The sequence below is a fragment of the Schistocerca cancellata genome, chromosome 9, assembly GCF_023864275.1.
Source record: "Schistocerca cancellata isolate TAMUIC-IGC-003103 chromosome 9, iqSchCanc2.1, whole genome shotgun sequence".
NCBI classification, from domain to species: domain Eukaryota; kingdom Metazoa; phylum Arthropoda; class Insecta; order Orthoptera; family Acrididae; genus Schistocerca; species Schistocerca cancellata.
In genome coordinates, this window is record NC_064634.1 from 435,180,292 (window position 1) to 435,202,696 (window position 22,405).

The following is a 22,405-nucleotide window of genomic DNA, read 5'->3' on the forward strand; positions in this document are numbered from 1 at the left end:
AAAAACCTGCAGGTAGAAGGAGACGGTATTAATTGTATGGTGTTGGGTGAAATTGCCTTCTTGTTTCAAGATGTGGGTCAGCATCAGGATCAGGACCCGGACTCCCATTCAGAAACGTGTGTTGGCAGGAGAGCTGTCGGATGAGTATTTTGTTAAGAGTGGTATTCCCTGTAAGAGTGTGGGCGAGGCTAAGCAGTGCAATATCTGTTTGTAAATTTGGTGCGCCCGGTTTTTTGTTGTTTTCATGATTCAGTGGCTATTTTTGTACTTCCAAGACTCTCCAAAAAATTAAGGAGGATATAACTTGGCCCTCCATGGGCGGGGCTGTGTGAGAGATGATATCCCAATGTCACTTGTGTAATGTAGCCAAACGCAAGAATGCTCTTCATCAGGGTTCCTTGAGTTCTGAACAAGTCATGTCCTATGCACAAGCTCTATATTGATTATTTAGGACCTTTACGATATACTAAGAAGAGTCATCGATATGTACTAGTTATTATCGATGCGTTCTCCAGATTTACTTGGCTCCTCCCGACTCGTAACGTTACCGCTGCCACCACTATTTGTCATTTAACTCGTTAGCGATAATGCTCCTGCTTTCCTTTCGTCTCCTTTCATGGCATTCTGTTTTCATATCGGTGTCAGGCATATCACTACCACCCCGTATTATCTCCAGGGGCCTTTCGCGGAGAGAGATAACCGAGAGATTAAGTCCGTGTTGATTATTTATCATCAGAAAACGCCTAGTAACTGTGACTCCAGTCTTCCTTGGCTTAGTTTTGCCTCTAATACCACCAGTCATGAAGCCTTGCGAGTTACGCCATATTAGTCCTCGTGTTATCAAGGAATACTGGAACCGGGCCATACGCAATATACTCAGAGCCCATATTAAACAAGCTGAGCGTTACAATCGCAATCGAGAAACCTTTACAGGCAGGCCAGGGGATCAAGTTTATGTCCGCAGTTTCCCAGAGAGGCTGGTGCGTGGCGGGAATCTTAGTAAGTTTACTCCTTGTTTTCTACGGCCTTGCGCTATCATGCGTATTTTAGGCCCGGTAAGTAATTCGGAGTAGGTATTAAAATCCATGGAGAAGAAATAAAAACTTTGAGGTTCGCCGATGACATTGTAATTCTGTCAGAGACAGCAAAGGACTTGGAAGAGCAGGTGAACGGAATGGACAGTGTCTTGAAAGGAGGATATAAGATTAACATCAACAAAAGCAAAACGAGGATAATGGAATGTAGTCGAATTAAGTCGGGTGATGCTGAGGGAATTAGATTGGAAAATGAGACACTTAAAATGGTAAAGGAGTTTTGCTATTTGGGGAGCAAAATAACTGATGATGGTCCAAGTAGAGAAGATATAAAATGTAGACTGGCAATGGCAAGGAAAGCGTTTCTGAAGAAGAGAAATTTGTTAACATCGAGTATAGATTTAAGTGCCAGGAAGTCATTTCTGAAAGTATTTGTATGGAGTGTAGCCGTGTATGGAAGTGAAACATGGACGGTAAATAGTTTGGACAAGAAGAGAATAGAAGCTTTCGAAATGTGGTGCTACAGAAGAATGCTGAAGATTAGATGGGTAGATCACATAACTAATGAGGAAGTATTGAATAGGACTGGGGAGAAGAGAAGTTTGTGGCACAACTTGACCAGAAGAAGGGATCTGTTGGTAGGACATGTTCTGAGGCATCAAGGGATCACCAATTTAGTATTGGAGGGCAGCGTGGAGGGTAAAAATCGTAGGGGGAGACCAAGAGATGAATACACTAAGCAGATTCAGAAGGATGTAGGTTGCAGTAGTTACTGGGAGATGAAGAAATTTGCACAGGGTAGAGCAGCATGGAGATCTGCATCAAACCAGTCTCAGGACTGAAGACCACAACAACAAAAACAAGTCTGTTGGTCAATGAGAACAGTTCAGGTAAGCAGTATCGGAATCACCTTAGCCAAGTTAAGTTCAGATAGCTCAGGGGTTGAATTACCCCCTTCCTGTGTTAAGTTTGAAGGGGGGGAGGTTGAGCCGTTAGGGCAAGAAAGGAAGAATGAATTGACTGTTCGTGTTAATAACGATCATCCTCCTTTACCTTCTCTGCATTACTGCAGATGACGTGTCACTGAGCACAATTGTTCTGTGCATGCAGTAGACGTGAGGCGCCTAGTTTTTTTCCACTGCACTGTGTGGAATACGGAGGTTCTATTATAGTTCACTAACCTGCTATCTTCAAGTTGATGTCTCCAGCGCAGAAAACAGCACGCAGGTCGTAGGTTCTGTATCTTGAGGCTGAAACTGTCTTTTAGCGAGGTTCTGTTCCGAAATAATGTATCATTTCTTTGGGATGCCACTCGCGTATTTTAATATTGGCACACGAGAAGACTACATGATCTTAATACAACACCTTGTGATACAGAAAAGTACACGATCAAACACAATGTTTACGAAAATGTATCTTTATACCATTTGTGGCACGTGTCTGTGCCTCATAACTACCCGGAGTGAAACGTTTAGTACTGAATACTGGCCACAGACAACATGACTGTACATCTCGACCGCCTAATCCAGAGTGACGAACAGCCCGAAACACTTCGCTCGCCATACGAGAAAAGGCGTGACCCGAACGCTTCCGAAGTGCTTCGTCTGCAATTTCGTCAGTCTTTTGTTTTTGATTTAAATTGTTTTTAATAATTCTAAAATGACTGATTGATAGGTGTTGAGAGATATGTATATTAAAAAGTGAAGTAATTCCAATGAGTAGTTTAACTAATAATAATAACTATAACGTTTTGGCGCCCTTGCTCCGAACACAGCAGCCAATCACGGAGAAGTAGCATTATGCAGGCGGCATTTCTCATGGGAATGGTACCGAATCTAACAACTGTCGCAGGTACCTCACACCACATTTTGTCATCTATATACTTCCTGCATCTCCACAGCTCTGGGAACAGCTTCTTGGAGCCTAATATGATGGCTGACTAAGCCAGAAATATTACACCATGGCTGGCTCATGCCATGCGCTGGATGAAACCTTCATTGCGATTCTGTGTTTCGTCTACCGCGGTTATCGCGATTATGCTGTTATCCTCTCCTTCCGCGGGTGGCTGCAGTGGTGTGTATCAGTATTCGCACCTTGGACTCTCTTTGACCTGGCACTTACAGTTTGCGACTGGGCGGTGCGCGACAAGTCGGTCGGTTTGCGTGGAGCAGCGAGGAATTCTCCACAGGACATAGTTTACCTGGGGCTACTGGCGGCCTCTATGCTGTGTCGGAATGTGTGGGGCTGTTCCCACTGCTACGAGGTCAGTGGCTCACCGACTCTGGACAGGAAAGTTGAGTTTTGATGTAATTTACCAGGAAGTCAAGACTGTTCGTATTGTGTTGTTTGGAGTTTATTGTTGGCTGTTCGGATATTCCTGAGGGCAACAATGTTGTTTTCAAGTTGGAAAATTCTAGCCCCCCTCTGGTGGAGGTTCACAGTATTTGGTTATTTGAATTGAAGTTACCAGCGGAATCGTCTGCTTTGAGGCCGTTAAAGTTCCGGTTACCTGCCCTGGCCGTTGACGTAAGTTTCAGGCAGTGTAGTTTTCTCCTCGTGTTGTCGCTGTCCAGCACGGTTTGTAGTTTGACAGCTCCATGTATGATTGGTTGTGGGTGCCAATATCTTCTACATTGTTCTGTTAAACTCTCTGTTGGGCCCTGGTCAGGTGAAGTGGAAGTTATCTTGTTGGTTGATTCGTTGACTCTCTGTTGGTTGGGTTGTCGTCGGATCGTGAATAGCTGTCACGATTGTCTCTCACCAAAGCGACCGTTAGTGTTGGATTTCCAGGCCGTCCCTCGAATATCTGAGGGCCCTTGGGTGTACTGCCTTTTTTTTTTATTTGTTTTCGTTGTTTGCACTTGTATGGCTTCTAGCCGATTTTTCTTTTTTAAAAGTAAGGTTGTTTGCCCTTAAGGCGTAACATTCCTTAGGTCTTCGGCCTAATTTAAATAACTGTTTCACGAGAGATCTTTGGCGTTTTAAAGGTTTTAAGGTTGTTGAATTTTAAGTATTGGGCCTTCAGTCCGAGTTTGAGTTGTTTTGCTCTGAAGGCCTTCAGCCTAGTTCAAAGAACTCTTTCACGTAACGTCTTTGGTATTTAAAAAAATGAATGTTATCGAGTTTTAATTGTTAGGCCCTCAGCTGATTCGAATTTAACTTGTTTGCTCTTGAAGTGTCTGATTGTTTGGGCCTTTACGTAAGGCCTTTGTTTTTTTTAATTAATGTTGTTTAGCCTTAAGTGTTACGCTTTCAGCCGATTTTGAATTCAAATTGTTTGCTCTGAAAATCTGATTCATTAGGCCTTCAGCTTAAATAAAGAACTGTTGTAAGATAAGGCTCGCCTTTTAAATATCTGTCAATGCTTGCGTTTTAACTTATTGGCCTTCACATTTTTTAAAATTAAAGTGGCTTTCAGTCAGTAATTAAGTCCCAAAGATAAAAAAGCTGTGTGTTTTTAAAAATATTTTTGGTCTCTTGTAATGTTTGATCAAATAATGAAGTCTTATGTTCGAGTGTAGCAGTCAGCCCCTTATTTTGGCCCTTTTCCACAATTTAAATTATCTGTCTTGTCCTGCAGTTTAAGCAGGGCGTCTCACAACTATTTAAAGTAAATATCCTGTGCAAACACAGAAATTACTACTAAATCATTTCATGACTACTAACCGCTTTTTCTAGCATACCTTCTGTGACTGCCTCACCAGAGTTAGGGAACACCAAATCAAGAGTAGAAAATTACAGCAGCTGGTTAATAGTGCAACAAGGTAGGCGCAATGACTGCTCTGCCCACAGACCAAGTTATTAAGGTATTATCTCCTCAAAAGTAATCTAAGTGTCTTGTAGTAGAACGTACTCAGCAATAGCAGAATATTACCAACACCAGAAACATCACGAGCAGCTACTACTCTCGGCTAGCCTTCTCACTTGCACTCATGAGGCTACTATCAATATTCTCGGCGAGGCCATTAACATGCAGCGTCCGCCACTGGGATCCCGACACACATCTCTGGAACATTCACAAAGTTACTTCTAATTTCTGAGCAACTCTCCATCCAAGATAACATGCTACACTCTCCCTACAAAGAAATCGTAATCCAGTCTCAATTGTCAATGGATGCCTCGTCTGATCGTACTTTAGAAAATGTGGGTAGGTTTTGCGCTGTGTCAAATTGTCTTCGAAAGTCAAGAAATACTGCATCTTTCTTACTACCTTGTATCATGGCTTGCAGGATGTCATGTGAGAAAAACTTGAGTTGGCTTTCGCAGGTCCGATGCTTTTGGAATCGATGTTGTTTAGCATAGGAGAGGCCATTCTGTTTCGAGATATCGTAGGTGACACGCCTGTTATTTGCCACTAGGTATTCGCTCAAATGAAGTCATCTAGAAAAGCGTTTTACCTGGCATTCTGTTATCACTATGTTATTTTTCGTGAACGCACAGGATTGTCTCAGGAGCAGCCCAGCCACTGTCGAAGAGTGAGATTCCCATGAGCAGCGACGGCACTACCACCTTCGGGGCACAATGACAAGTATAATCCAAATACGTTAGTAGGCACAATATTCAGTGTTAACCCGCGGAAGATTTTTATTTCACTGATGTTCATTATCTAACCAGCTACCTCCATTTTCGCTATTTTTTTTATTTCGTAGTATAATTCATTCCATTATGAGAGGTATTTAAAACCCGCATTTGCGACTACCATAATAATAATAATAAGCATATGCCTTACAGAGCAACAGCACCCAGCGTACCCAGATGGCCAGCCACAGTAGCTCTAACACGACCTGACGTTGCTTAATTTCAGTCATACGGGCGAGACTCAGCATATAAAATATAGCAAAGTCGTTTCCTGCTACTACTATGATATCCGTGGTAATTTCAAAAGTCATTCTCTCTCTCTCTCTCTCTCTCAGTCTCTCTCTCTCTCTCTCTCTCTCTCTCTCTCTCTCTCTCTCTCTGTGTGTGTGTGTGTGTGTGTGTGTGTGTGTGTGTGTGTGTGTATGTGTATGTGCGTGTGTGAGGAGAGAGAGAGAGAGAGAGACTGTATGTGACCTGAAGTCTCACCGCTTTCAGAGCTCGGTGTGTTGAGGTTCACAAAAAATTTTCGTTATTTGACACTTTAAGAGGGGGATTGCCACACTGATGGGTCCTTATCACCTCTGGGGAGATTAAGGGATAGGGGAGGTTTTTTTGGTGTAGTCTGCATGCGCTTCCTAGTTGGCAGTCAGCTGAGGGGCACTTTATATCGGTGCCACCTTCTGGAGTGTACTGTTCCGGCTTATTCTAGTTACCTAGCGATGTGTGGTAGATTGCCAATCCTAAAAAAAAAAAAAAAGAAAACAGAATAAAAGATATTATCCTTTTAGGATGCGAAGGTCTTTCATGTTACTACTGCAAGTTGGATCGTGTGGTACAATACAGCATGATATAATAGGTTGAACAGTCGCTTAATAAAGTGTATGTGTTGTTGATAGGTTAAGGTCTTTGCAGAGAGACCTTGGCGCTAACGCCTATATACAGTAGTTTCGAATGTCACTTTTTTGTTTCTGTCACTTGAAAAAAGAAGGTATTTCTCTAGCCAGATTCCAAAATGCTTCGTTTGGACTTTCCAGGGTACCAGATAGACACATCATTAATACTGTATCTTGTATTGGCGGTTTCCGGTTAGGCAGTACTGCCACTAGCTTAGTGGGGTTGAAAACAGCTTTTTACACCACTGACTCACTAATTAATATTTTTAAAACACATAAGGTCATTCTGTCAATCCCTTTTTTCCTTGGATTTACGACTTTCGACTTTCACTAATATGCAGGTGTTAGAATATTTCCTTGAGGTGTTTGAAGACATAGTTGCACATGTAAAATTCTTGTTAAACTTTGATCAAAGGCCTCGCTCTATATATATCTTTGCTGTGAATGTTTGCATTTATTAATGTGAAATTTAGATCAATATCAGCGAATATTACTAAATTAGTACATGAGAACACTCATCATAGATACATATCCAAAAGCAGCTGTAGCAGGCAGTAAATGCAATCCGGCATGTTATTTTTACATTCGTTGTAGTGCATTACGAAGTGACAACATTACTAAGAGAATCAATGCACATGAAATCCGTTTCACAAACTTTTAACAAAGCCTTTACTCAGCGCAGGTCTTCTCTGTAGATGTTTAAATATATCAAAGTTTGCTTTAATAATAAAAGCGTGTCTTACATCGTTAGCACATTGTAACATACAAACATAATGACAAAAACAGGTTGAAATTATAACCCCAGTTTTTAATTTTAAATGTAGGAGTGTACTTTATTTACAGTTATCTGGCAAATTATGGGAAATATATTTTTGTGATGGCATACAATAGCATGTTTTTATGATGAAACTCTTTTTAATGAGCTACTCATTCTTATAATTAGACTCTGCATGTTAACAATATGTTACAAAATAATTTATAACGACTATTATACCATGATTTTTAGAAAGGAATTTATTATTCGAAATATATGAATTATAGAACGAGAATCGTTTGAACTGCACACATTAAACATAGCCTACATGGTGCTGGTATCTTATTTATTAAAGTCTAATGGCATCAGAGTAGATGGACTAGAATGCCCTAAAGACTTAACAAAGCATTTTCTGGAATAAATTTTGAAACAAATGCAGTTTGTTAATGGGCAAAGTAGCTATAGAAATTGAAGCAAAGTCATTTATTTCTGGGAAAGTAATGTTCATATTTTATTGTTTCTGTAAAGTAGAAGTATGATAGAGCACATCAGTGTACGATATTGGGCTGAACTAACGTTCACCTTTGTGAATGACTAATGAAGTACTTTTCCTAAGGAAAAACCTACATCTCACTCCACTTCATGAAGGTGGAAAGATTGAGTTGTAGGGAACACTTCCAAACACCTTCCTGGCCATTTCCTTGAAGGAGACGCCCAGAGCTTCATCTATAGCCGGTTTCAGCTCCTTTGTAATCTCTCCAGAATTCTCATTCAGGAACTTGAGTGTGTTATCAGCTGTAACATCCACATACAGTTCACAATTACTTTTACTTTCTCACAGCCATACTCATCGTCCAGCATCAAATTATCAAATTAATATGTCAAACACTGAGGTTTTTCGCTACTCTGTAATTTCATATATTTAGCTTCGAATTAAGTACAAATGTATTTAAAAGAAAGTAAATTCTATTAAAATACTAAGAAATATAGTATGCAATAAATCAGATAGAACCACAGACAAATGTGGCATATTATCAGGAGTTTATGAATATGCTCGATGTCTCAGCAGCTAATATTTACACAACAACGAAAATTTGAATTCTTAGAAACTCATTAAATGTATTTCTGAGACAGCTAGGTTCACCAGTTTTGCTCTTCACATCATTACAACTTTCAAAGAGAAGCAAATCAAATTTGTAACATGGTTTACATGTTTCCCATCAAAGTCTTAATATTCTGGAAAAAGTTAATTAGCTGTTAAAATAAACTATTTATTACAAGAATGTGGGAGGTGCATTCATCTATGGCATCTTCCCACAGTTCACTAATGGTGTTTAACCACTGACCTTGGTATTGTTATTTTCTTGCAGTTAGGCTGTTTGACACATACTTGCATTAAGTAATTCGTTATAATTCACAAACAGTAATAATCAGCACAAAGCTGTTAGTGGACCATGAAATCTGTAGCATGATGTCGGAAAAATATTAACTGTTATAAAAATGTTGATAAGTAACAAACCAAAGTAGAAATCTAAACTGAAATCGTCCCATCTTAAATCGCTTCTTGCCACATATTGATGATTTCCTTAAATTAAAAGGTGCTTAGTTCATTTACAACATTTTTTTTTTAATTTTAAATGGAAGTAGTTCTTAGTAGAAATACGCGAATTAAAGAAAAATACATATTTTCTCAATTTTTAATTTAACTATGGTTATTAACAACAGAATTTATGTGTAAGATTGAAATGTCCATATTTGTTAATAAATTTGAGCTCCTGAGATATTTATTGATTTGTAAAGAGATTGCATCCATCTATACATATGTACCACGTACAGAATATGGAGATAACTAGCTTTTGGTTCATTAGCTGGAACATAGGTACTAACTAGAAGCAATGAAGTGCCTACCAACAATAACTGTACCATAAAATAGAATAGAGTTTCTGCTGAATTAAGTCAAAACTCGACTGAAAGTAAAAAACGAAGGTCAAGTGCGAGTACGACTCTTTCTCTGAGGGTTCCTTACAAATGTAGTTACATGTGTTTATAAACAGCTTATCCATCGACCATTTTTTCCTGTTATCGATATAGATATTGCGAAGTATGTCTACTGGTAACTCCAAGACTTTCGAGAATATTTTAATGTTAAGTTTTAAGTTTAAAACTTTTGTGTGTTTTCGCATTTCCTATTGTAATTTTTCACAGTTAGGTGAAATGGGAATGAAATATTCATAAACTGTGTACATAAATTTTGCACATAAATCAACCATTAAGAAAAACCATATCAAAATCTTTACAGTAGTCCCTCAGACTGGCCTGGACATTCAAATACAAGAGAGAAAAGAACTTATGTTTACATTGTAGAGAGAGAAGCATTGACAAAATATTGATATTTACTTATTAAATCAGGACTACAATTTCCATTTTATGTTTAAATACAGTAACATGTTTCTATTATTCATAAAGAGGATGAAAGCAATTTAAGTACTAATGACAAAAAGAGTTTTTATGTAATATAGCTACAATTTAACAGATTTTGGTCCTTTAGTTGTAATATAAAACCTTTTTTTCTTCGCGAATTTTATTATTCAAGGCTTTTGATGAGTGAGTTCACGAGTAACAAAATATGTGACATAAATGGACACATATTTTGTTTGCATTGACATAGCAGCTTAACTCTTTTATACCAACAGGTGCTGGTAGACCTCAGTCAGTATGTGACATAAATCTCAATATGTCTACTCGTTCCTGAGAAAAATTAGACAGGCAGGCAAACAGAACAGAGGGACAACAAAGTCGTTCTTTAAAGGTTCCATTTTTATGGATTGAGGTATAGAAAACCTAAAATCCAGCACACAGTTACCAGAATACTTGCATAGAATTACCATGAAATCTTGAGCAATAATTAATCCACAGGATGTATGATTCAAAATCCTAATTTCAATGATACAGAACGTCATAAGTCGAATTTTGTACCGGTTGTCCACTTTTGTAAACATTTCGAACCGAATTTTGTTCCAGTTGTCCACTTTAGTAAATATTTTGATAAAAATCGAACAGATACGTGGAAATTTTTAGAGAGGAAACAAACAGTTCCTATGGACTATGGATCTTATGGATTCATATGAAAATACTAGTATACAACCAACTTATACTCATATAAGTAGGGAATCACCAATTATCAGCTGTACACAATGAAGAATACAAATAAAGAGAGCTTTCATTAGAGAAAATTTTACAAAAATTACGTATAAGTTAATCTGATTGAAGCTTTGGAGAATGACGAACTGTCGGCTCCCATACTCGCTAAAGGTTCATCTGTACATTTTGTTTCAGTATGCGGGTTCTCCTTGGTAATGTCCTTAACACTCACGAACAGTTCTTCATTTGATCAGATTTTCAAAACGTGCTAACCATTATGTGACATGTTTGGGATATTTAATGACTTTTTCTAACTATTTATCAGGATTTATAGAACCAAGTATTTTATGGAAGTGTTTTATCCGAGAGTTTTGGGAAAATCTGGTATTATGTTGTAGTATTAAGTTGCCTCATCTTACTATTTTCTATTAAGACAGCACAGTTGGTGCACAAAAATTAGACGCAATCCAAATTTATCGCTTGTGATACGATTTACTGGCAAGTATAGATGCTGGATATACATAATCTGTGACAACCGAGTTCCACCTTAGTGGCTGGACACTACTTTGAATAGCCAGCGTATACTACGAACACTGAAGGATAATAATAACTCACAGCCAAAAGGAAAAGAACATTCTTGTTATTATTCGAGTTTATAGATAGCCTGTGCCCTTTGTAACATGTGAAGCTATGCGGGGAAACGACTATTCACAGGATGGTTAGGATTTTCAATACTTCCAATAATTAAAATTCCTGAAGGAGTGCTTGTTTTGTTCTCACGAGGAGGAGCAGTGCTTAACATACTGGACTCTTCATATGACTGCTTAAATTCCTGTCCAGAGCGTGATAACTACTTTCTTTTTTTCTTTCTTTCCATGATTACCTCAAGATCACTTAGCACAAACGATTCCATTGAGAACCTTACTCTACATTTCCTTCCTCATCGTAATCTGACTTGAGCTTGAGATCAGTCTCTAATGAAACCCTCATCGACAGTGTTTTACACAAACTCTACCTTTCTTAAATCTGTAACCAATAAGGTAATCAAAGAAATGCTGCATCATCTCAGTAGCAATTCATTGTGGGAATCTTAGGCCTGTGCAACGGATTCAGGGAGATGTAAAGAAAATTATTGTAATATTGTGTAAATGAGGAATGAGGCTGTCACGACACAGAAGAGAGTGAGAGAGTCATTGGGGAATGTAGGTGGTATTTTAAATATTTTTAAAGTTCTTCAAAGCATATCACCACTACACAGACAGTCACCTTACTAGCTGTACAAAGGACGTTCAAAAAGTTTTGCTCAGTCGTCTCCAATTTTTGTATTTTTTGCAGGACGAGAATGAAACGTTTTGTCAACATACTTGGAACACTTAGCTATAAAATGCTGTATAAAAGTATTTTCTTTTATTTACAGGTAAGCCATAATGGATCACGAAGTAGATGTCAGTTTGCGACGTCGGTGATGCAGTTCATCTTCAAGACTGGTGACGACTCTGCCACATCGTTTCACAGGAAGTCTCCCTGTTTACGGGGAGGACACAGTGCATCGCAGCAGTATCCAGCGGCGGTTGCAGAGGTTTACAGAAGGTGATTTCTCTCTACTGGACAATCCAAGATGTGGTACACCATTGACAGCAGTGAGTGATGTGAATAAAGGAGACCATTGATCAAATCATCCAAAATGACAGATGTGTGACGACACGACAGCTTGCTGAAATGACTCGTTTGTCACTGGGTAGTGTGGTATCACTGGTACAATCACTAGGGCACAGAAAAGTCTGTGCACGTTGGGTGCCTAGATTATTCACAAGAGAAATGAAAACGATGAGGAAGAATGTGTGCGAGGGTCTCATGAAGACTTTTACTGAAGAGTGGAAACAATGTTTTGATGGTGTCATTACCCAGGATGAAACATGGTTGTATTTGTCCGAACCTGTGAGAAAAACACAATCCATGGAGTGGCGTGATCTGGGTTCCCCCCGGAAGAACAAATCAAGAGGTTCACGAACAGCAGGCCGAAAGATGATGGCCTCCTTCTTCTGGAATCAGCATGGTGTCATTTTTACTGACTTTTTGGAAACTGGCTCCACAATTAACTGGGACCGTTGCTATTTGTCACTGGACAAGCTGCGATGTGCCATCAAGACCCGCAGGCCAGAGCTTCAGGGTCAGCTCATCACGCTACCATGACAATGCTAAACCCCATACAGCAATTATGATGCAGGAGGAAATCAGGAAAATGGGTTGGAAATCTTCCTCATCCTCCCTACAGTCTGGACTTCGCTCCATCTGATTTTTGCCTGCATGGTAAAACATTTGATAATGAGAAAGACCTTATTTCCTATTTCAAGCGATGGTGTAAATGTCAATCCCCAGAATTTTACCAAAGTGCATCTACATCATGGAAAGAACGTTGGGCCAGATGCATCATAGGTGATGGAGGCTACATTGGTAGGTTCAATTTACAGCTAAATGATCCAAGTACGTTCACAAGAAATTTCCTTCGCCTCCAGCAAAAAATAAAAAAATCAGAGACGACTGTGCAAAACATTTTGAACACCCTTAGTATTTCACAAAAGTGTACTGTGTCTTCTATACTACAGTAGATGAAGCATAATGAAACCATTACATCTTTGCTATTGATAGGAACTGGACGATTTTTCTTAGCTGCATTTATAGTCACATCCCACTATATTGATGCCCAATGTCGGTCTCTGTTTCATTTTGACAATTAAAACCACATAAAATATCTTTATTGTTTTTCTAGCTCAGAATTGCTTTTCATTAATAGCATTGTGGTTTGTTTCATCTGGTATCAATGAATGTAAAAAAAAAATTAAGTTTTCTGTCTTAATTAAATAATCTACTACATCAACTTACGATTCTAGCAAGTGGTTTCTGTTGCTAAATTTGTTTGTATGTTCAAAACATTGACAACTGAGAAAACCAACAGAAATTATGTTTCTTGTATATTTTTACCAGATAAAATCCAGCTTTTAATGCTCACTAAAAGCAAGAATCAATTCTCACCCAGTTTTTATAGTAAACTGATTCCTCTGCAACACATTGAAATTACTCTTTCTAAGAATCAATAATCAGTAACACAGTGACTCCTCTTAGCAGTAATCTAATAATCCCAGGCCTAACAACTGACCATAGTCTGAGAGATTTCAGTGGAACTATCTACTGTATTTTTCATGTATCTTAATATTTCAACAGGTGGAAGAAGCAGGCACATAATTTCTATGAGCACAACAACATCTTTCTAGTTACGTACCTAATGCCTTGTCATTGTTGAACAATCCTGTCAAGTCCATCGACAACTTGTTCAACTTGAGGTCGACCTTAAAGTCCGTCACGTCCCAGAACACCTGTCCATCTCGTTCAGTTGGCTGTCCACTTAGCTCCACATCGGTTTCCAGTCTAGCTGCAGGTATGGGAGACAAAATGAATATTAGTACAATTGCACTGAAACTCACAATAACAGACAAAGGACTATTTCTAAAGGCAGCTAAATGCAAAAAAGTGTATATTTGTTGGACATGAAATGACAAAAATAGTTTGCTTAGGGTGCATGTTGAAAGAGGGGGGAAAATCACGATTTTAATGTTGTACATAATGGTACTGTGTTTAAAACCTGCGAAATACATGATTATTTACAAGCTAAAGGAAGTGACTTCAGTTGAAAAATGGTGGTTATAAAATCATTATGCGCAATTAATAAGCTGTTATGATGTCTTCAAGCACTGTGGCCCGATGTCTCCCTGTATAAAAAGTCACCCTCATTCTGCTAACGACCTTGTCAAAGAGGGCAGAGGATCGGACAGAGGTTCAGAATACACTCTCGTCCTTGGGGTTGGGAAACTGTACCTAAAGGCGGAAGAATCACCCCTGATTAACGGTATGAGAATGCAGAATGCAATGAAAACAACTGCATTAAAGACACATATCGTGTCTCCACAGAACTATTGGGCTGTAATTGTGGAAATGTCATGGAGATCTCTCTATTGGCAAAAGATTTGGGAATAGTCTTCCATTCAGCTGTGCAGAGGGGACAGCCAAGGAGGAATGACAATAAGAAGATTGAGTAACCGATGAAAGGATAACATTCTATGAGTCAGGGCATGGATTGTCAAAAGCTTGAAAGTGATAGGGGAGCTAGGAAATCTGAAAAGGGAAATGCAGTGGCTCAGTCTCGATATAGTAGGAGCTAGTGAAATGAAATTGTAGGAAGAGAAAGATTTCGGGTCAGATAATTATGGGGTAATATCAATAGCAGCAGAAAATGGTACCATGGGAGTCGGATTCCTTATGAATAGGAAGGTATGGCAAAGAGTATGTTAGCGTGAACAGTTCAGAGATACGGTTGTTCTCACCAGAATTGACAGTAAATCAACACCAATCACGATATTTCAGGTACACATGCTGACGCTGTAAACTGAAGAGACAGGGAAAGTATATGAGGATACTGAAAGAGTAATACAGAATAGCAAGGGAGATGAAAATCTAACAGTCACGGGTCTGGAATGATGCTGTAGTAAATAAATAAAAAGGTTATAGGAGAATCTGGGCTGAGGGCAAGCAATGAGAGAGGAGAATTCAGCTATATCATATCATCGACAGTCAGAGAGTTCAAAGTCAGATACTGGATTTTAAAGCGTACCCAGAAGCAGATATTGACACAGACTGCAAAGTTTAAGAGATCAGTGAACCAGAATCAATACACAAAGAAGTGGGGTATTCAATTGCTAAGGAATGACGAGATACACTTGAAGTTCTCTAAGGCTATAGATACAGCACTAAGGAAGAGCTCACTAGGCAGTGCAGTTGAAGAGGAAAGGCGGTCTATAAAAAAGGCAATCACACAATCTGGAAAGATAAACTCAAGTACAAATAAGGTGACTGTGAAGAAACGATGGGTAACACAGGAAATACTTCAGCTGATCAATGAAAGAAGGAAGTTTATTTATTTATTTACTTATTGTTCTGTGGGACCACATTATGGAGAAGTCTCCATGGTCATGGAACGAGTCAATACATGAAATTATAACACGATTGTAGAAACAGATAAAATGAAATATAAGAAACATATTCAGGCGACACATCATTAGTTTAAATAAAGAAATCAAGAATGTAACACTGGAATTTGCTTCATTTTTTAGCTCTTCCAGAAGCTCCTCGACAGAATAGAAGGAGTGAGCCATGAGGAAACTCTTCAGTTTAGACTTAAAAGAGTTTGGGCTACTGCTAAGATTTTTGAGTTCTTGTGGTAGCTTATTGAAAATGGATGCAGCAGAATACTGCACTCCTTTCTGCACAAGAGTCAAGGAAGTGCATTCCACATGCAGATTTGATTTCTGCCTAGTATTAACTGAGTGAAAGCTGCTAACTCTTGGGAATAAGCTAATATTGCTAACAGCAAACGACATTAAAGAAAATATATACTGTGAGGGCAATGTCAGAATTCCCAGACTATTGAATAGGGGTCGACAAGAGGTTCTTGAACTTACACCACACATAGCTCGAACAGCCCGTTTTTGAGCCAAAAATACCCTTTGTGAATCAGAAGAATTACCCCCAAAAAAATACCATATGACATAAGCGTATGAAAATATGCGAAGTAGACTACGTTTCGTGTTGAAATGTCACTTATTTCAGATACTGTTCTAATGGTAAATAAAGTGGCATTTAGTTTCTGAACAAGATCCTGAACATGGGCTTTCCACAACAGCTTACTATATATCCGTATGCCTAGGAACTTGAACTGTTCCGTCTCGCTTGTAACATGCCCATCCTGTCTGATTAAAATATCAGTTCTTGTTGAATTGTGAGTTAGAAACTGTAAAAACTGAGTCTTACTGTGATTTAGCATCAAATTATTTTCCACAAGCCACGAACTTATTTCATGAACTGCATTATTTGATAATGTTTCAATATTACACACAAGATCCTTCACTACCAAGCTGGTGTCATCAGCAAACAGAAATATTTTTGAATCACCTGTAATACTAGAAGGCATATCATTTATATAAATAAGAAACAGCAGTGGCCCCAGCACTTGGGGAACGCCCCATTTAACAGTGCCCCATTGGGACTGAACATCATTACCACTCTCAATATTGCGGAGAATTACCTTCTGCTTTCTGTTCTTAAAGTAAGAGGCGAACCAATTGTAAGCTACTCCCCTTACTCCATAATGTTCCAACTTCTGCAGTAATATTTTGTGGTCAACACAGTCAAAAGCCTTCGTTAAATCAAAGAAAACACCTAACGTTCGCAACCTTTTATTTAATCTGTCCAAAACCTCACAGAGAAAAGAGACTATAACATTTTCAGTTGTTAAGCCATTTCTAAAACCAAACTGTACATCTGACAGCAAATTATGTGAATTTAAATGCTGCAGTAACCTTGTATATACAACCCTCTCGATAACTTTAGCAAACACCGATGGCATGGAAATAGGTCTATAATTATCAACATTATCCCTGTCTCCCTTTCTATAAAGTGGCTTCACTACCGAGTACTTTAATCGGTCAGGAAACCGACCACTCCTAAAGGAAAAGTTACAGATATGGCTAAGTACTGGGCTAACATACATAGAACAATACTTCAGTATTCTGCTAGATACCCCGTCATATCCATGAGAGTTCTTAGTCTTTAGTGATTTAATTATTAACTCAGTCTCAATGTATCAAATTTATTTTAGATATTACAATGGGGATAAAGGGGTAATTGAGGAAACAAGGAAAAATTTATATTTTTGAAACCATTTGTTCACACATAAGAGTCTCCACATAGGAACTATTAAACTTATTGTATTTGAAATAACGAGGATGATCTTCTGCTCACAGCTGGCTTATTGTTAATGATTAATGAAAAGTACCTCAGCTGTATTATAAATTGGCAATAAGACATCTGAGATGGTTTTCATCAATCATTAATCAGTCATATTAGCAGAAGACTCTAGTATTGCATGACTGAAAGTCACTCCATTATAAAGCACGCCAGTAAACGTACATTTTCAGCAGTTTTTTGCTACCAACACTGATCAGAGAATTAAGCTTTGGGAAAAGTTAACCTGGAAGAGGTGTTCTTTACTGACAGTTACATGTACAATGTCAATTTTTAGGAGGCTGTTGTATTTGCAGCACTACTGGAAATGTATGCTTTGGGAGATGGTGTAGGTATTTGAAAATGTTCCTTTTTTTAATAGTTTTATTGTCCTCATTCCAAATGTGCGATTCAATCCCAAAATATTTTGAGTGGGAAGATAATACAGAAAGATGTAAAAATATTTATAACTAAGAAACTGAGTTATCAAATATTGCTGGTGACTTATTAGAAAGTGCTGTTTTGGCATGATATGACAATTTTTGAGATGCCAAACGAAACGATGCTTACGAGAAGGTAACAGAAGTTAGGATGGAGAATGAGGGGACTTTTTGTATTTTGAGGAAGAGCTCTTGAGTAACCGTTGTTGTAGGAAAAAGGAATCGACTGTTTAGATTTCGTGTCACGATGAGGAATAGCGCAATTTCAAAGACAAATAGATCTTTTATTCGGTTTCGTGGTAAAATAGCAGAGTTAATTAAACTATCTTATGTGGAGAATTGATAGGTATGTGTTCAGGGGTATATGATCGTGTAGGTCAAGCAGATGGAGACTCTTGTAAGGGCAGTACGGTGCTTGGTGTGAAGTTTGTTGAGACTACAAGTATTCAGAATGGAGGGTGGGCGATAAACGGGTAATTTTATAGATTCCTATAGAACAAATGCGTATGAGAGAAAGTAGATGTGAAAGCAAAGTGGAATATATGGTTGTATAGTATAAAGAAGGGAGTGATAGGACCCTGGATGGATAGAAGCCCAGGTTACATTTGATAGAAAAAGATCTCGAGGACCGTTGTCATAAGAAATGAGTGGATGAAGCGACAAACTGGTTACTTACGTGCCGTTATGTTGCTGTTTCCCTCCCCTTTAACAGGCAGCACCAGAACCTTGCCATCTGCCTTGTATTGTCCAATCAGCGAGAAGGGCGAATCGGCATGCAGCTTTGCCTTCAAGTTGTAACTTCCCGGCTTCATTCTGTGAACACAGTCATGTTGACCAGAGTTATCAACGTTGTTGCGTTGTAAGCCGATATTTGGTGAATACTCATTTCTCCGAGTAGTAACATATGAATGAGTGTTTCATTATTGTATGCTGACCCTCTCTCTGAGCCGACTCTTCGGCACACTGAAATAGGGAGCACACTATCAGAGGCGAATGTTGGAGAGTACTAGATACACCGAGAGGTGATGACCTACATTATATTTCCTAACTAAATTTTGGAACAGCCAATAATAACTTCTCAGCTTGCCAAGTCTGTAAGATTTCGTATCACTGCCCGCATAGTCATTGATGGTTGCCTTTCGCAAGAGTTTGGACTTTGTTTGCTAGAGAATTGTGCGTGAGGCTTCGTTCGGCGAACAAAGACTATTACCAGATATGTGGCCTACAAATCGCCAACTGTTGTGTTGCCAAAAATGGTAACCATCACCATATGTACTGTACGTTTTATTTCAGTCTTCATCACCAGAAGTATTTCTGTGTTATTGAAAGTATACTTTCCACATTTGTATGCCATGTCGGCTAGGTAAGAATCAGTTGCGCTGCGACTATAAAGGAATCAACAGATATGGACTGAATCATAATTCAGTCATTCCAATTGAGACTTATAAATTATGAGTGATTAAGATTTACGAATGGAGATATTTTCATAGATATATCGTGGCGCAAGATCAACAGCCTGCCACATAACGAAACCGTAATGAGTAGCCTCGTTAGAATGAACTAATGTCAAACAAACTGTGCCGACTATAGAAAGGCAATACTAGTTATCTCAAAACAGATTTTAAGTGAACGAGATGCTAGCAAACGAATATACGAGCATGACAACGGGTTCTGATGACCTGGAAGCTAGAAAACTGTGAGTGAAATGCAGTTTGTTACCTGTGTATGACTTACTCTATTGTGTGACCAAAACAATTTGTGCAAACTGCAATCCACTTTAATGTTGTGGTATCGTGCAAAGATTGCGTTTCACACCAAAGCTGACAACACGAATTGATACCGCAGACTCCAGGGAGAGCTCTCTACAGTCCGGCACGACGTGTAAGAAGCTCTCCTAAAGACTACGCCTCCCCTCCCAGCACAGCAGTGCTCTCACCCTGTGGTCAATACACTGTCGACCTAGCAAGGCCTCTGCCCCAGTTTATGACCTCATTTGAAGAAGTCGTAGGACCAACTCGATAGTTAAAGTTTCTCATGGACTTCTTCATTTAAATATTGAACATTTTACAGCAAGAGAACAGTTTGTTAATCTTTGCAGTAAACAATGCTTTCACAGTCAGTAAAAATTGTAGCTCATCAAGCAGTCCTATGGCAGAGATCTGTGTCCAGGTTCAGCAAATTATTTATTCACCTGTGTAATAAACTGAACTAATCTTTCACGTCTTTCAATTTATAGTGCCACCTCATCGAGCAATCAAAAACCTGACAATTCTAATCGGACGATTGTAGTTCCGTCTGGTCACAATGTGCCTCACTGGAAAGACATACGTGAATCTTTACTGGATATCTGTGGTCCTTATTGCATGCATGCACCCGCCACCTGCAGCTAACTCAATCAACAATTACAGTCTAACATTTTATTTTGTGTTGTAGCATTAAGAAGACAAGTGCCAAGGGGAAACAAGTACGAGCGACCTAGGTAGTCGGTCATTAAAATTCTGCTCCACGTGCCTGCACTGCGTATTGCGTAACGTTAGCATTGTATCAGACTATTTGAATTGTGGTCGACAGAAATAGATAGTTTTTAACTCCCCAGACCGGTCACATGTCTTACGAAATATCAATTCTCATGACATGCACGACCATAGTAGGGTTACCTATTTTCAAATAGACATTCATGCACTTTCCTACGAACAAAATAAAAATGATAAAGTATTTTGGCATTAACAGTAAGGATTATTGATTACCACAAAGGTGACCTATTTTATTACTTACTGCTTCATTGCTTCGTGGTAATCGTGTAAAAGGACTTGAGCCCTGAAATAAAACGTTATAGACAATATCAGGTTCATTAGCCACGTTTACTGCAATGTGAAGTATCAGTACGTTTCGTGCTGTGCAAATATGTTCGTTGTCTACTTGTGGCTATTTACCTGCCGGTTTTCGTCCCCTTAGACGATCTTCCTATAGAGGAAACTATTAAGTAAAAAATATTTTTTGCCACTTATAGTCTATTTACAAATTTTGATAATCAAATGGTTTTCTTTTCATTGTTGGCCATAGTTACTGTGAAACTTTGGAATTAAGTAAAACATAGCCAATATTTTTATAAGTTTGCATTAAAGACTGTAGTTGTTTATACGGCTATGCTGTGTGCTAAATGTAGCTAACATACTGAAATTGTTTACAACGCTAGAAGGAGGATCCTACCTCTTTCCATTCTCGAGTAAATACGTGAGATACTTCGAAGTTGTCTGCAACAGCGCTGGCAGAGATACACCACACGCAGGCTGATTACACCCTACTGAGACTTGGTACTAGTCCTATCTGTCTTGCGGGGATACAAGGGTTGCAGGTCCAGTTCTTCCAGGATCATTTTCCGGCCGTGGTGATGTCGGAGATTTGATGTTTTACCGGATTTCTGATATGCACGGTACACTCGTGTAATCGTCGTACGGGAAACTTCCCACTACATCGCTACCTCGGAGATGCCGCATCCTTCTCTCGTGCACCGACTATAGCACCTCGTTCACACTCACTTACATCTTTATAACCTGCTATTGCAGCAGCAGTAACCGATCTAACAACTGCGCCAGGCACTTCTTGCCCTATACAGCCGTAGCCGACCGCAGCGCAGTGTTCTGCCTGTTTACATTGTACACTCCTGGAAACTGAAATAAGAACACCGTGAATTCATTGTCCCAGGAAGGGGAAACTTTATTGACACATTCCTGGGGTCAAAAACATCACATGATCACACTGACAGAACCACAGGCACATAGACACAGGCAACAGAGCATGCACAATGTCGGCACTAGTACAGTGTATATCCACCTTTCGCAGCAATGCAGGCTGCTATTCTCCCATGGAGACGATCGTAGAGATGCTGGATGTAGTCCTGTGGAACGGCTTGCCATGCCATTTCCACCTGGCGCCTCAGTTGGACCAGCGTTCGTGCTGGACGTGCAGACCGCGTGAGATGACGCTTCATCCAGTCCCAAACATGCTCAATGGGGGACAGATCCGGAGATCTTGCTGGCCAGGGTAGTTGACTTACACCTTCTAGAGCACGTTGGGTGGCACGGGATACATGCGGACGTGCATTGTCCTGTTGGAACAGCAAGTTCCCTTGCCGGTCTAGGAATGGTAGAACGATGGGTTCGATGACGGTTTGGATGTACCGTGCACTATTCAGTGTCCCCTCGACGATCACCAGTGGTGTACGGCCAGTGTAGGAGATCGCTGCCCACACCATGATGCCGGGTGTTGGCCCTGTGTGCCTCGGTCGTATGCAGTCCTGATTGTGGCGCTCACCTGCACGGCGCCAAACACGCATACGACCATCATTGGCACCAAGGCAGAAGCGACTCTCATCGCTGAAGACGACACGTCTCCATTCGTCCCTCCATTCACGCCTGTCGCGACACCACTGGAGGCGGGCTGCACGATGTTGGGGCGTGAGCGGAAGACGGCCTAACGGTGTGCGGAACCGTAGCCCAGCTTCATGGAGACGGTTGCGAATGGTCCTCGCCGATACCCCAGGAGTAACAGTGTCCCTAATTTGCTGGGAAGTGGTGGTGCGGTCCCCTACGGCACTGCATAGGATCCTACGGTCTTGGCGTGCATCCGTGCGTCGCTGCGGTCCGGTCCCAGGTCGACGGGCACGTGCACCTTCCGCCGACCACTGGCGACAACATCGATGTACTGTGGAGACCTCACATCCCACGTGTT

The 22,405-nt window shown here is 39.8% G+C and overlaps 1 protein-coding gene across 1 annotated transcript in view; it reads right to left on the bottom strand.

Moving 5' to 3' along the window:
- Positions 1–7,292: 7,292 nt before the first annotated feature.
- Positions 7,293–22,405, bottom strand: part of LOC126100214 (protein takeout-like) — a 61,928-nt gene continuing 46,815 nt past the window's right edge. The window contains exons 4-6 of the mRNA XM_049910776.1: positions 18,351–18,487; positions 13,681–13,830; positions 7,293–8,054 (exon numbers count right to left, since the gene is read on the bottom strand). Coding sequence (XP_049766733.1) covers positions 7,900–8,054; positions 13,681–13,830; positions 18,351–18,487 — 442 coding nt within the window. The 3' untranslated portion in view covers positions 7,293–7,899. The remainder of the gene's footprint in view (positions 8,055–13,680; positions 13,831–18,350; positions 18,488–22,405) is intronic.